At 39.6% G+C, this 14,664-nt stretch overlaps 1 protein-coding gene across 1 annotated transcript; it reads right to left on the reverse strand.

Annotated features, from left to right (window-relative positions):
• Nucleotides 1–12,579: 12,579 nt before the first annotated feature.
• LOC133776711 (nucleophosmin-like) lies at nt 12,580–14,262 on the reverse strand. The gene is made up of 2 exons (XM_062215895.1): nt 13,935–14,262; nt 12,580–13,508 (listed from the first exon to the last, which is right to left on the reverse strand). The coding sequence occupies exons 1-2, from the start codon at nt 14,190–14,192 to the stop codon at nt 12,873–12,875; spliced, it is 894 nt and encodes a 297-aa protein (XP_062071879.1). The 5' UTR covers nt 14,193–14,262; the 3' UTR covers nt 12,580–12,872.
• Nucleotides 14,263–14,664: the final 402 nt, after the last annotated feature.

Here is a 14,664-nt window from a genome sequence, read left to right on the forward strand (position 1 = left end):
ATAAAACTGAGTATAAAAGTGATTGTATGTGAAAAATTTACTTCTGTCTTTCCCACTGTGTTCCTTGTTTTTCCAAATGTGAGAACTCTAAGAATCACCCTCAAGTCATTCCAGCCTCCTTCTGCTATCCCTGTGGGTTTACCTGATCAGTCCCTGAACATTGTCAGTTATTTCAGAACTCAGTTGCATCCCTTCATTTTCACTTTTTCTGCTTTCATTAATTCAGACTAAAATGATCAATGACTTAAATATGTGTAAAACTAGTTCAGTAATAACGTAATGAAAGTCTGTTATTTCAATGATGTAGATGAAGATTTAAGCCAAATATCTCTTGATATAAGCTTTATGGCAGGTGAAAATTTGGGATGATTATTTTCTTATGATGGAAGAGTTTGTTGGATCTTAACATATGGCAGCAACTTAGAGTTGGGAATAAAGGTGTACTCTTAGAGTCAGTGAAATCTCCAAGGAGTCCATACATAACAGTTGCAAATGACTCTCTGCTCTGTGACTCCCTTGGGTTTAGTCTGAAAAAAAAATTTAGTAGTATATGAACAAGGTCAAATGACAGGCAATACATTTTACAACATTTAAGGCAGGAAGAGATAATTTTCTTAATATAAAAACAAATAATTTAAGTCAATAAGGAAAATTAAACTTTTAGGTGGAGATATGATCAAGGGGCTAGAACAGATAGCTCCTAGAGATTTAAAGAAAAGCAAATTTAAACACAAAAATGTCAAAAAATGGAAACTGTAAAAATCTTTTTTCATGTGAATTAGTTTATTAAGGACCAGAAATTGTAGTGTTACAGAGAAGGTGGAGAATTGAACTCATATACATATTTGGAGGTGGGATAAACTTTTTTGAAATGCAGTTTATCTAACGTTATTACTTTTTAAATGGAAATATTTTGATAAAGGATTCCACTTGATTATAGATTAAATGCACACAGAAAGTTATATATAAGAATGTGTGTGTATTGTTGCTTGTAAAGATAAAAAACTATGTAATAACTTGCATGTGTAATATAGAGAATCGATGATTTGATGATGAAAATGCCATTAAATGGAGTAAATTGGAGCAATAGCTCGAACCAATGAGCATAGACGTTCAGGAGCAAGTGATGAATGCACAATGCAGAATTATGTTGTAAAATTCAAGTTGTGTTTAGAAAGAGAAGTTCTACCAATTTTTGAATGAGTCCATATTATGCATGGATGTTTACAGCACTATTTCAGAAACCAATTCGTCCCCCTCTCCTTTGAGAATTCCACTCCAGTTCCTTCAGTCTCAAGGTTGGTCTATACTAAATCCAGATGACAATTGGCATCCCCACAGCATCTGGGTCTTTGGTTAAACAGCACTCATGGCTATTATTACAACTCAAGATCCCCATGTGCCACGTCAATGGCATTTCCCCCTCCTTCAGTAGTTTCCTTATTTTATCCTAATTCCTTCTACCAGGCTCCTTTTCTACCTCTCCCACCCACTCTTGCCTGTTGCAGTGCACCCCTGGACATCCCCCTTCTGTCAATCATAACTGCCCTGCACCCTCCGCAAGATGGCCACATCACTTCTCCCTCATCACTTTGGCAGGTGAAGGTGGCTCATTCTCATTCTCTTAGTCCTCACAAACCATAAACCATGCCTGCGCCTTCATTGCTCTCCTCAAGGCACTGCCTTCCCATCACCCCTCCTTCCGTCTGCTCTTCATACCAACTCCTCCCTAAACTTTCTCCACCTTCCTCAAGGCAGCTCTACCACTTCTCTCCGGAAGCACATCGCCATTGCTCATTGACTTCTTCAGCCTCCTGCCTCATGACCCACACGATGAGTCTCAGCTGCTGGCATCCTGATCTTGGAAGGGGTTTCCCTTCTGCAATATCAGAACTACACTTCCTTCTTATGGAAGATCTCAGGGACGCAGATCATCATTAGAGTGTCACATACTTGCACATTTTCTCTTCTTCCTTGATGTTTGCTTCCTTAGCCTAAAAGAAAAACACTAAAAAACCACATTGCTTCCCCATTGCCAAAACTCCTTACCCCTTAGGTGCCTGCTTGTTGGAGTGAAAAATCTAACATTTTCGCTGTATTTTTCTGTTTTATGTCCAAACCAGTCATTCTTTGCCCAGTTTTATAAATTCATGCTTCTTAAATTTTTAAAATGCTTAGATTTTAAACTGCTTGAAAGCAGTTTAGATTTTTGCTTGAAAGCAGGTTCTGATTGGGTCCGTTGGAAATGTGAGCCAAGCCGCTGATTTCTAAGGCGCTCTCAGATTGTTGCTTCTAAGATGTTTTGAGAGATTTCAAGAGCAATTTTGGAAGAATACAGGAGTATTTTTATAACTTATAAACAATTTCTTTAAAAGCATATTCCAGTCTTAACTGATAATGCCATCTCTAAAATTTTACTGACCAGTTACTAGAGATAGTATACTATTTCATTGACCTTTATAAAACTTGTGAATATGTACAGATGAGAAAAATTGGGTTTGAAGATGTTGAATAACTTGCTCATTGGTCAAACTGACAAAAGGTAAAAATGGTTTGTAGGGGTAGTCGTTGGCATATTGGTTAAGTTGCCACTGGGAACATTTACATCCCATATCAAAGTACCTAGGTTCAAGTCCAGGCTCTGCTTTCAATTCCAGCTCACTGCGTACCCTGGGAGGAAGCAGATGATGGTGTTGAGTCCCTGTCGCCCACAGGGCAAATCCTGGATTTGACCTGGCCCAGCTTCAGCTGTCATGCTCATTTGGGGGAGTGAATCAGTGATGGGAGATCTCTTTGTGCCTGTTTCTGTTACTATCTGTTTGTCTGTCTCTCTCTCTGTCCTCTGTCTTTCAAATAAAATGAAGATAAGTAAATACAGAAACTTAAATTGTCTATATATTTATTATAGTCATAGAAATCCAGACCTCTTAAAATATTTTAAAAATATAGTCCAATTCCCCTTTTATACATTATCTTGCTTTCTTATCCTATATTATCCCCCTTCAATGATGTGAGTTGTCATAAAAATGTGATTCTTCTGTTTTTGAGTGAAAAACTTTAGTTTTAGTTTCTCTGAAGAATAATAATACAGGAAACAAAGCATTTCAACAGGCAATGTACTTATAAATTAAAATACAATTAGGTTCTGGCTGGGTTTGCCAGTGAATGTGTGACTAAGTGATTTAACCTCTCTTACCACAAATTTCTTGTAAAAATCAGGTAAATCATAAAACCTCATAGCTTGTGAGAAATCTCTGAAATGCAAAATTAGCAAATGCATGGCAAGTGATTAATGTTTGTGTGCTGTTATAATTATTGTTGTTCTATTTAAGTTTTTAAAAGATCTTCTGCTCCTGGAATGATGACTGTGATTACTCTACTGGGACTGAAAAATATGACTCAGAGAAAGGATCTATCATTTTGCTTTGTTAACTTTGTCCACAGACTGGGCCTGCAGAAATCCCCTGGTACTTGAAATTCTACAGACCAGCTTCTCCCCCATCTGTAATCCTCTCCAAAAAGATAGAGCAGTTAATGAATAAGCTTGATCTATCTCCTTAAGCATTACTGTCATCAGAAAATTACCCCAAAGAATATTATGAATGGACATTACAAATTAGGAGTCATGTCTTTCAATTACTTCCTTCCTCCCCTCTATTCTCTGATTTCAAAACTTGCAAACTCCTACCAATCGACTTAGCTCTGTCAGACAAAATTTAATCAAGCATTTCTTTTCCAGGATTGTGTACTAAAAACTCTATAGTAGGACCTTCAGTTTTGTTAGCTGGAATTATCTAATAACTTTAATGGTAACAAGTTGGAAAAAAAATCCCTGATCATCTTGCCATCAGAGGATAATTACAGGATTAGAATCACTGATTGTGATTCTTGTTGATCTCACTTGCCTGAGTTCATGTAATCGAAAGACTGACATTTCTTTTCTGCCTCTACATGAGATTTATGTATATGTGTATATATAGGCACAAGAAACATTTTTAATATTTATAAAGACATAAACATAAATGTAGTGGAGATTCTACTGTTAGTATAGGAGGGTGATTTCTTTATGCTGACACATAGGAACAAGGCAAAAAAAATAAATTTGTAGTCCTTTGACTGATCTTGAAGTTAACAAAGTAAAAGAGTTCAATTTCTTTGTCATTAGGTATGCCTTGGAAAATCAAGTGTCTTGCTCACTCACACAGACACAGGACAGAAACAGTCCATGGGGGTTTATTTCACTGTTGTAACAGCACTTCTGGAAGAAAGCCAGCGTTTAATTTGATTTCATTTTAGCTGCTATTCGCAATTTGGGATAAAATCAGCATAGCAAAGGAATACATAATTATCACTGTCATTTGATTTTAATGAAAATGTGGCTTGCATTATTGTTTTGGCAGGGAGCATTTTGTTTAGAGCTTCCTCAGTTCACTTACGCCCGCCTATACATATATATATATATATGTATCAGAGCTATTGTGGCTCTCCTGTGGCCTCTGTGGGTCCTTTGGTTCAGATGTCAAATGTTTCCACCCATGTAAGTTTCTTCGTCATGAACAGTGTTGAAAGTGAATCATGCATCTGGTTAAAGAAAGAAGGCAAAGCACATGCATAGACCGGTGCTCTCTTCTGAAAGAACTGGAATAATCATTTAAGGAACTGGAAGAGGACACACAACTCGCAAGAATAAAGAGAATGAGTTGAAAGACAATAGTGTAGATTGCTGGGACAGTGGTGATTGACTTAGCAGGACCAAAAGGTTGAATTACAATTTGATACTGGGAAAAGCTGTGAATTAATCTCATATATTTTGCAGACCCTGCCCCTGACCCCGGAACTGGTGATAAGAGAAAGTCTTGAGATGAGGCTAATGGAAGTATTACTAAAGGAAAATTGGCCATAAGTTTGAAAAGCAAGAAATAATTGTAGAATGCCATCCTCTTTCAGTCTTCACAGCCAGATGGTCCATCCAGTATTTTAGCTGCCATTGGAAATGTGTTCTATGGAGGGAATCAACCAAATGTTTTCTGGCTTTGGAGACCTCAGGGAAAGCTGACAGTTAACATTGAGGATTTACACAGAGGACAAGTTTGTATTGTGAATGGTTAGACTCCCAGATTTCTACTCCAATACTGGCAACAGGTTGGTATCAGTTAGATTCTGCAGTGTAACAAATTGCTTGGAATGTAGTGAATTGAAACAACCATTTTATTCAGTTCATGAGTCTGTGGATCAGCTAAGCCATTCTGCTAAGGGTTGGCTCAGCTGAGAGCCACTGGTCACGTGGTAGCTTGCCTAGAAATCTCATGGGCTAGAATGGATTCACTTGTTTCACTGGCAGTGACCATCTGTTTTGATGAGATGCCTCAGTTGTCCTCTGCAGGCTCCCTCACACTCCAGCAACTGAGGTTAAGTTCATTCATATTGTGGTCTCAGAGCTTGAGATATAGAAAGACTCACAAAACAAACATTTTTCAAGTCTGACAGAGGACTCCTAGGAGTCACTAGCCAAACTTGATGTGAGAGGCACAATGTAAGGTCTGGATAAAAAGCGAGATGTTTGGGGCTGGTGCTGTGGCCTAGTAGGCTAAGCCTCCACCTGCAGTGCCAGCTTCCCATACAGGCACCAGTTCATGTCCCAGCTGCTCCTCTTCAAATCTAGCTCTCTGCTTTGGACTGGGAAAGTAGTGGAAGATGGCCCAAGTGCTTGGGCCTGGGAAGAAGATCCTAGCACCTGACTTCAATTCTGCCCAGCTCCAGCCAATGCAGCCATTTGGGGAGTGAACCAGCAGCTGGAAGACCTTTCTCCGTCTCTCCTTCTCTCTGTCTGTAACTCTGCTTCTCAAATAAATAAATGAATTTTTTTTTAAAGTGACACATTTCTGTTACTGCTTTATTACAGAATAAACCAACAGTTATATAGCCTTCAATCAGTCTTCTCTGGGAAATCTGAATAGAGAAAATAAATCTAAAGATAAGGGTGTTTGCGAGTTTTTAATGAAATTTACCAGCCAGAGCACCCTACAGTGAAAATCAGAATGGACCATGTATGCTATCACCATTTGTGGGGTAAATGTAGAGGGCCTCAAACGGCCTAACTCTATTTCCCCTACCATGTGGTCCCATAGATAAGATGCTAAAACTGAATCACACTCCTAACTGGGGGCGCCTTGTCCTCTCGATACTACCAAGCCTGCCTCTCCAGGGCCCCTGTTACTCATTTTATTCCTAGGTGCTATCTTTACGTTGCCTTCGGTGGCTTGATGCCCTCTTCCCCTTGCTTTGAGTGTATGTGACTAATACACTTCTACTGACCTCATACGTCCACTGTCTGATGTCTTGTGTTCCATCATCTTCATAACTCTCTTATTCAATGGACTAAGTTGGAAGTGGTTATAAAGCATTCATTGGGCCGGCGCCGCAGTTCACTAGGCTAATCCTCCGCCTGCGGCGCTGGAACCCCGGGTTCTAGTCCCGGTTGGGGCGCCAGATTCTGTCCCGGTTGTTCCTCTTCCAGGCCAGCTCTCACCTGTGGCTCGGGAGTGCAGTGGAGGATGGCCCAAGTGCTTGGACCTTGCACCCGCATGGGAGACCAGGAGGAAGCACCTTGCTCCTGGCTTCAGATCAGCACAGCACGTCAGCCGCAGCGCGCCGGCCTTGGCGGCCATTGGAGGGTGAACCAACGGAAAAAGGAAGACCTTTCTCTCTGTCTCTCTTTCTCACTGTCTAACTCTGCCTGTCAAAAAACAAAACAAACAAACAAAAAAAAACCGAAAAAACAAAAAAACAAAAAACATTCATTGGTCTTACGATGAGCTTTCATAACAGTTTATTCTTATTTATGATGAGAAACTCATAAGCAATTATTAGTCATGTCTGCGCTACCTGTTCTGACAGATAATTCCAAAATCTCAATGAGTAAGCACAATAGAAGCTTATCTCTTTCTCATGTAATATTCAAATGTGGGTCTTCTAGTTCTACACAAGTTTTCCAGGAAATATTTTAGTTCTTTAACTTTGAGGATTGACTCTTTCCTTATGCCTTCAAATCCTAAACTTTCACATGGAGAAGTCAAACTCTTTCTTGAAACTCCTTGGATCAGAACCAGAAGTGACAGATAACAATTGGCTCAATAGCCTCTCCTATCAAGGCAGATAAGGAAAAGTAAGCTTTGGTCGGTTAGCTGCCCTTCGGCTATAACTCTCAATTATAGAAAGCAGAGTACAGATATAGTCTGGAGACATACATGGTGTATAAAATAAGAGGCCAAAACAAATAAATGTAGAAAAGCAACTTTAAGCAAACACATGCTATACATGATAAAGAATGTCTAAAATACCAGTATCATGGGAAAATATGTTGTATATGTGCAAGAAAATATGGTGCTATTTTAAAATTATATTTTCTATGAAATAAAATGTACTTGCAAAATGAAAACTTCAATGGAAGAAACAAACAAGAAAACTGAAGAATTCATTCAGAATGACAGAATATAGGGGAAGAAATGAATTAAGGAAGAAAGAAGGGAAAATTATAGCATAACCTGTAGTTGCAACTGTTGGGAAAGAAGGATTCTGGTAGTTTACTTATTTTACCTTGTTTTTTTTTTTTTTTTGTAGTTTGTAATTTTTATTTGTTTAAAATGGAGAGAGAGAGAGAGAGAGAGAGAGAATCTCCTATCCATACTCCCAGAGTGTCCATTAACAGGAAGCTAAGCAGAGCCAGGACTTGAATCCAGGCACTGTGATAATGCATGTAAATCTGCAATGTGACATCTTAACTGCTGTACCTAATATTTGGAATAGCTTGGAATGGTAGAATAAAAAATAGCAAAAGACAAAATTAGCCTTTCTCTTAAGATATAGACTAATGTCTGTAAATTTCACTGTAAATTGCCAGATATTAAATATGTTAGGTTTTTATAAGCTGTTTAGCATCTGTTGTACATTCCTCTTTGTTTGCTTTTACAATCTTTAAAACAATGTAAACCCATTCTCCAGTGTTTGGGCTGTAAAGTAATAGGCTACAGGGCACATTTAGCCTCAATCAGGCAGTAGTTGGCCAATTTCTGGTATAGATAATTATCCAAGACAGTCATCCTGACCACAAGACACCAAGAACAGAAGTCAAGGACATTGTCTATTTGCAAATTCAGAGGATTATGAAGAAACTAAAATCTATGAGAAGGTCTCTCCTCAAACAAGCAAAGATCAAAGCTTCTTCCCTCCCTGAATCCATTGTCCAAGGCTGGGCATGTGCTGGTAGAGTAATGAGCCTCCCAAAGCAGCTGATCGTCAATATAGTAAAGAGAAACCAGAAGATATTTCAATAACCATGAAGATGTTAATGACCTGTTGGAATCTGAAGAGGTCATAACATTAAAGCTACTTTTGTCTACCCTCTGCACCTCAACTACAAGACTTTTTGTAGTATATGATGGAGGAAACAGAGGGTTAGGTTGGAGATGGGGTTGAAAAGGAACAGAGATAGCTTCATCTTACAATATAAGACCATGAGAAGATTTTTAAAAATAGTAAAAAAAAAAAAAAAAAAAAAAAAAAAAAAAAAGTAAAAAAAAAAAAAAGCTACCATACATTGACTCTAATTCTGGAATCAACTAGCAGCACTTTAAAGTAAATCCTCTAAGTATGTTAAAGAAAATGGGTGGGGGGGATACACAAAATGAGTAAACAGATGCCTGGAAATCCCAACAGAGAAACAGAGTCCATTGAAAAAAAAATCAAATGAAAACTCTAGCACTGAAAAAAAAAAAAAAAACACTCTTGTGCTAAACTTTGTAGAATAAATTAAACAAGAGACTACATATAGTATAATAAAGGTTCAGTGATTAAAAAGTGATTCAAGATGAAAAGGAGAGAGAAAATTATGCTATGAAAAAATTAAAATAAAAATAGATCCAAGGGTGAGAGACATGTAGGATATCAGTAAATATTCTAATAGGTATGAACTTGAAGATGCAAAGGAAGCAAGAAAGAAAAGAATGTGAGAGCTATTTTTAAATGATTTTATTGGAGAATTTTCCAGAACTGACAAGTATCGCCATCTCAAAGATCCAAGAGGAGTGAATTCCTAATAGAAAATACCACCAGGGTACATCACTGAAAAGAGGCTGACACAAGACCATTCCATCTGAGGAAACCACTATAAGAGGGACCACTGGCTCCTCAGTAGCAACAATGAAATCAAGAAGTTAAGACATTGGAAAAGCATTTTTTAAAGTTTTGAAAACAGAAATTCTGCAACTCTGGAATTGCATACTCAAAAACATCCTCAAAATGCTAAAATGAGGATATTTTCAGACAAACAGAAACCAAAAGAAACAAAAGTTTCCTAGACCTGATGCTATTTTCTTTTAGCATAACTCACCATTCATTAAAGTTCTAAAAGTACACGGAATTTTTTTTATTTAAAGAAATTTGTTAAGGAAGACTGAAGCTAACATAATGTGATAAAATGATCCAATCTGTAAAAAGATGGGGTAGTAACAAAGCTTAGAAGTAATCGTTTTTGTAAAGTTGAATGCTTATTGTCAAAAACTTTATATTTTACCCATTTTGTTGAATCAGATCTCTAGTAAAAATTCAAATTAGATTGTGAGCCCCCCTGTGAAACTCTCATCTTCATTCTTATATATTAAATGTAGATAAGCAAGCAAGTATTTTGATGATTTTATAATCAAACCACCCTCATCCATCCAAAATTCTGGATTTTCTCAGTAACCCTACATTCAATGGGTAGAATTAACCAGCTAATTCCTCTTCATCACAGCAAAGCCAAATAAAATTCAGCCTCAATCTCCACATAGTACACATTAGCAGTGCCTTTCCAATCTATCACTCACTACATGGACTACTTTAAGACTTTGAGATGTTTTCAATTCTTTAAAATCTCTACCTGTGCCCCTTAGGAAGAAGTAGTTGGGAGCTTGATGGGAAACGGGAAAAAGAGCGAGAACTGAGGCAACTGTGTGTGTGAACTCCGCAAGTAGTTTGGGAGAGGCATTGCTAAAGTCTGGTACCTTTTCCACTAGAGGAGACACTGGTTTGGTCTCCTCCAGGAGAAGGTAAAACATATGGAGTTGATAGCTCTGTTTAGGAAAGAATGGTTGTCAGCAATTCACAACCACTTGTACAAGTTTTAAGTTTAAGATGAGCAGTACTTCTGAAGTCTTCTTCAAGATCTTAGCACCAACTTGAAAATGGGCTGTTTCTCACTAAAGTGAATTTGTCGACTGATAGTGACACTGGCCTGGCTTTTGCTAAGATCTCTATGAACTCCTAGATGTCAAAGATTGGACATCATTCCATGACTGTGGTTATGAAAGAGCAGCTGATTTGTAGGAGAAACTCAGCCTCCGTGTACCTCTGCTCACTCCTCTTCATGTTCTTGTCAAACATCAACCTTGATGTGACGACACAGATATCATGTACCAAAGTTGCCCACACCTGCTCACTGAGAGAGAGAAACTGCCCTCTATCTGGGCAGTCCTCAGCCACAAGCTTGTCTTATCTCCACACACCACCATCCTGTCCCTCAGGGACAGGGACTATCGACAGTGCTGGGCACTGGTAAAGTCAGCATTCCCTTCTTGGGCTGATAACAGGGAGATGCATGAATTGGTCTTTTCAGCCAACCTCATGATGTCCAGCCAGAGCTTATCTTCAGTTTTAAGGAAGGAAAAGCTGGAGTTGGCTAAAAGCTTTTCTTTATTCTCTCTTCCCTTGATATTCTATAAGTCACCGGGGGAGCAGAATATTGCAAAATCCTGTCATGAAAGAGCAAGCTGATAAACTGAAAAATAAAAACAGATGTGGAGCAAAGAAGGCTTAGGGACATTTGTTTCTTGCTTTGGACTAGTTCAAGTGCTGGGAATCTTTACTCCTACTCCCGCTAAGAAAAATCTAATATTTCCTCTGCTCCTGACTATCACAATCCTTGGATAATTCACATCTTTGGATAATCACCTCTCCCACATTGAAGTCAAAATAAAGTGATGGGAAAATGCAAAATAAAAATAATAAGTGACATTTATTGCATGTGTATGTGCCAAACACTCTGCAGGCAATATTTTATTGAAACATGGAGAAGGCATATAGCTCATATTCTAGAACCAGCTAGCCTGGAGTCGAATCTTAGCTCTAGCTTTCACTAGCTGTGTGGACTTGAACAAGTTGCTCAACTTATTTTTGTCTCAGTCTCCTCACCTGTGCAAGGGGAAAAATAACATTTATACCTTCTTCTTAAGCTTTTCAAGTGTATTAACCAAAATGCCAAAAAAAAAACAAGTGCCTGCCACATTGTAAAACCTCGATAAATGTAAACCATCCATCTTGTTGAAATAATGCAGCAAAGTTGATCATCTTGTCAAACCTTTTATTTCACATAAAGAACTGAATCTCAGTGAGATCAAATAGCATGTGAAATGGGTACAGTTTGAGTTCAAGGCCTCATCTATTGGACCCTCAACACTTTCCATGATATCACAAAGCTCAGCTTTCCGGGCAAAATCAAAATGAAGACATCCTGAATCCATGAACATACTAGTGATTTCTTTACATCTGTGGGAAAAATACATAAACCAGGCTGCAGTTTCTAATGTTTTATATTTACATGTTTGGATGTGCATTCTGCATATTTCCCTCAAGTTTCTAACTGCTTCACAAAGGTGCAACTCTCATTGTCATCTTAGGTTGTGAAGAATCAAAATGACATTAGTTTTGCAAAAGGCCCGACCTCTAAGTACCAATAAGAGTGAAATATTTAGGTCATCACTTGGGCAGACAAACTGGAGAAGGTGGGTACTACGTCTTCATCCTGCCTCACTTCAAAGTTATCACGCAGGATTCTGCTGGCTATAAGTTTAGAGGACTCAACTCATAATAGTTGTAAATTATAAAGCATATTATCTTGTTTGACAAGAATCTCCAAGAGAGGATGTTTCCAGGGCTGAATAATTTAGTAACTCGGCTGGCGCCGTGGCTCAACAGGCTAATCCTCTGCCTTGCGGCGCCGGCACACCGGGTTCTAGTCCCGGTCGGGGCACCGATCCTGTCCCGGTTGCCCCTCTTCCAGGCCAGCTCTCTGCTGTGGCCAGGGAGTGCAGTGGAGGATGGCCCAAAGTGTTTGGGCTCTGCACCCCAGGGGAGACCAGGATAAGCACCTGGCTCCTGCCATTGGAACAGCGCGGTGCGCCGGCCGCAGTGCGCTACCGCAGCGGCCATTGGAGGGTGAACCAACGGCAAAAGGAAGACCTTTCTCTCTGTCTCTCTCTCACTGTCCACTCTGCCTGTCAAAAAAAAAAATAATTTAGTAACTCAAGGGTTTATTCCTATCTTTACTTCTTGTCACTCATTGCATTTTTTCCTTTCATTCTCAAACTTGTCCTCATGTTGCGTTATGGTAGCTCTAACACCTGCTCAGTTTTTAAGTGGACCAGTGACTTCACTTGGAGCCAGTTTAGCTGAGCAACTCATTTCTGACCAGAGGCATATTGAAGTGACATGTTCAATGGTCAGAAGGGATCGTTCTTTTTTTTTTACTTTATTAAAGTACTGAGTTTATTTCACATGTCTATTTGTCTCCCCACCATTTCCACGTCTGACCACTGCTACTACTGTGTCCTATCATAACATTCCATACATACTTAAAACCAAGCAAAGGGTGGAGTTCCTTCTTTAAAAACTAAACAGGCATTTTGGACAACACATTCTTGGCAATGGAACCTGGACAACATTTATCAAACACGGTAGGGAAAGTTCTCACTCTGCATTATAAAAAGGACAGCCAGATATCAACTATTACAGAAATGAAATAAGACGGAAAATTTTAACAAACTGTTTAAACTATCTTCTTAAAGAGACTTCCTCCACTGCCAAAGATCTTGAATAGCCTCCTGGTCAGTCATCCGGAAGCAATTCTTCACATAATTGATGAATTTGGTTTCCACTTTGGGAAGAGAACCACCTTTTTCTATACTTGCTTGCATTTTTGCTTTAATGTCTTCTATGGAAGTAGGTCCTTTTTGTGTTTTAGGAATTTTTTCCTGTTTTTTGAAGGATTCTTGACCTTTTGATCTTGGTGTTGATGGTTTTGAGTCTTTCCCATTCTGGTTTGATTTCTGTGCATTTTTGGCTGGGGTATCTCGTATAGATTTCTTCACTGGAGCTTTTTCTTCAGTTTCCTCATCATCAAAATCATCATTATCATCATCATCTTCATCATCATCATCGTCGTCGTCGTCATCTTCATCATCATCTTCAGCAGCAAGCTTTACTTTTTCCTGTGGTACCTTGCTGCCACCTCCAGGGGCAGATCGTTTTCCAGATACACTTAATAGCTTCACATCCTCTTCCTCTTCATCTTCTGACTCTGCATCTTCCTCCACAGCTACTGAGTGCTGTCCGCTAATATGCATAGGCCCTGAACCACACTTCAACCTTAAGACCACAGGTGGTGATATTTCAAAGCCCCCAAGGGAAACCGTTGGCTATACAGACATTTTCTTTTTTAAACATCACAAGCCTTTATGATGTTTCTGTATGTATTTTATTATGTACTTTATATAATTCTTTTCTTTCTTTCTTTTTTTTTTTTTTTTTTTTTTGACAGGCAGAGTGGATAGTGAGAGAGAGAGAGAGAAAGGTCTTCCTTTTTGCCGTTGGTTCACCCTCCAATGGCCTCCGCGGCCAGCTGGTCGCACTGATCCGAAGCCAGGAGCCAGGTGCTTCTCCTGGTCTCCCATGCGGGTGCAGGGCCCAAGGGCTTGGGCCATCCTCCACTGCCTTCCCGGGCCATAGCAGAGAGCTGGACTGGAAGAGGAGCAACTGGGACAAAATCTGGCACCCTGACCGGGACTAGAACCTGGTGTGCCGGCGCCGCAAGGCGGAGGATTAGCCTGTTGAGCCACGGTGACAGCCGGCTGTACAGACATTGTCAACGTTGCCAGTGTGACTTTAATTGGGCTGCCTTCGTAATCTATTGCCTCTGCTTCAACAATGTGCACTTCATCCTTGGCACCAGCGCCTAAACTGACCGTTCTTAAAGATAACTGGTGCTCATTTTCATCACTGTCCACTTTAAAGTGATAATCTTTGTCAGCCTTTAGTTCACAACCGAAGAGATAGTTCTGGGGCCTCAGGGGGCTCATGTCCATGTCCATCGAATCTTCCATGAGGCGGAGGGACGAACTTGGTGGGAGAGAAAGCAGACGGAGATGAGACGCCCACTGCTGCAAAGAACAGCCGCGCAGGACGGAACCACGCCAGGGAGAGGACGCGGGCTCCCCGCTCGTCTATATAGCCACCAGACATCTCCCGATAGCTTTCCCAGAAGGCATCGTTCTTCTCACCCATTTCCATCCTGTCTTCCACCCAGTAGGCACGGCAGAATGGAAATCCGGAAACAGCTGGTGTTCACTATGATGGAATCTACTGTCACCACTAAATTGCTACTTAGTGATAGATTCATCTCATTCAAATAAATACTACTTTGAGTCTTTTCTACTTTTATTAGGTTTGATATCCTAGAGATAGTATCTATACTTGTTTCACCAATGGTCCACGTTTGACACTGAGACCAGAATGAGAGTTGAAGTCAACCCTGCCTTCCAAAGCCATCACTGCTTTTATAACACCTGGAATTCT

This window comes from Lepus europaeus, chromosome 18 (genome assembly GCF_033115175.1).
Source record: "Lepus europaeus isolate LE1 chromosome 18, mLepTim1.pri, whole genome shotgun sequence".
Lineage (NCBI taxonomy): Eukaryota > Metazoa > Chordata > Mammalia > Lagomorpha > Leporidae > Lepus > Lepus europaeus.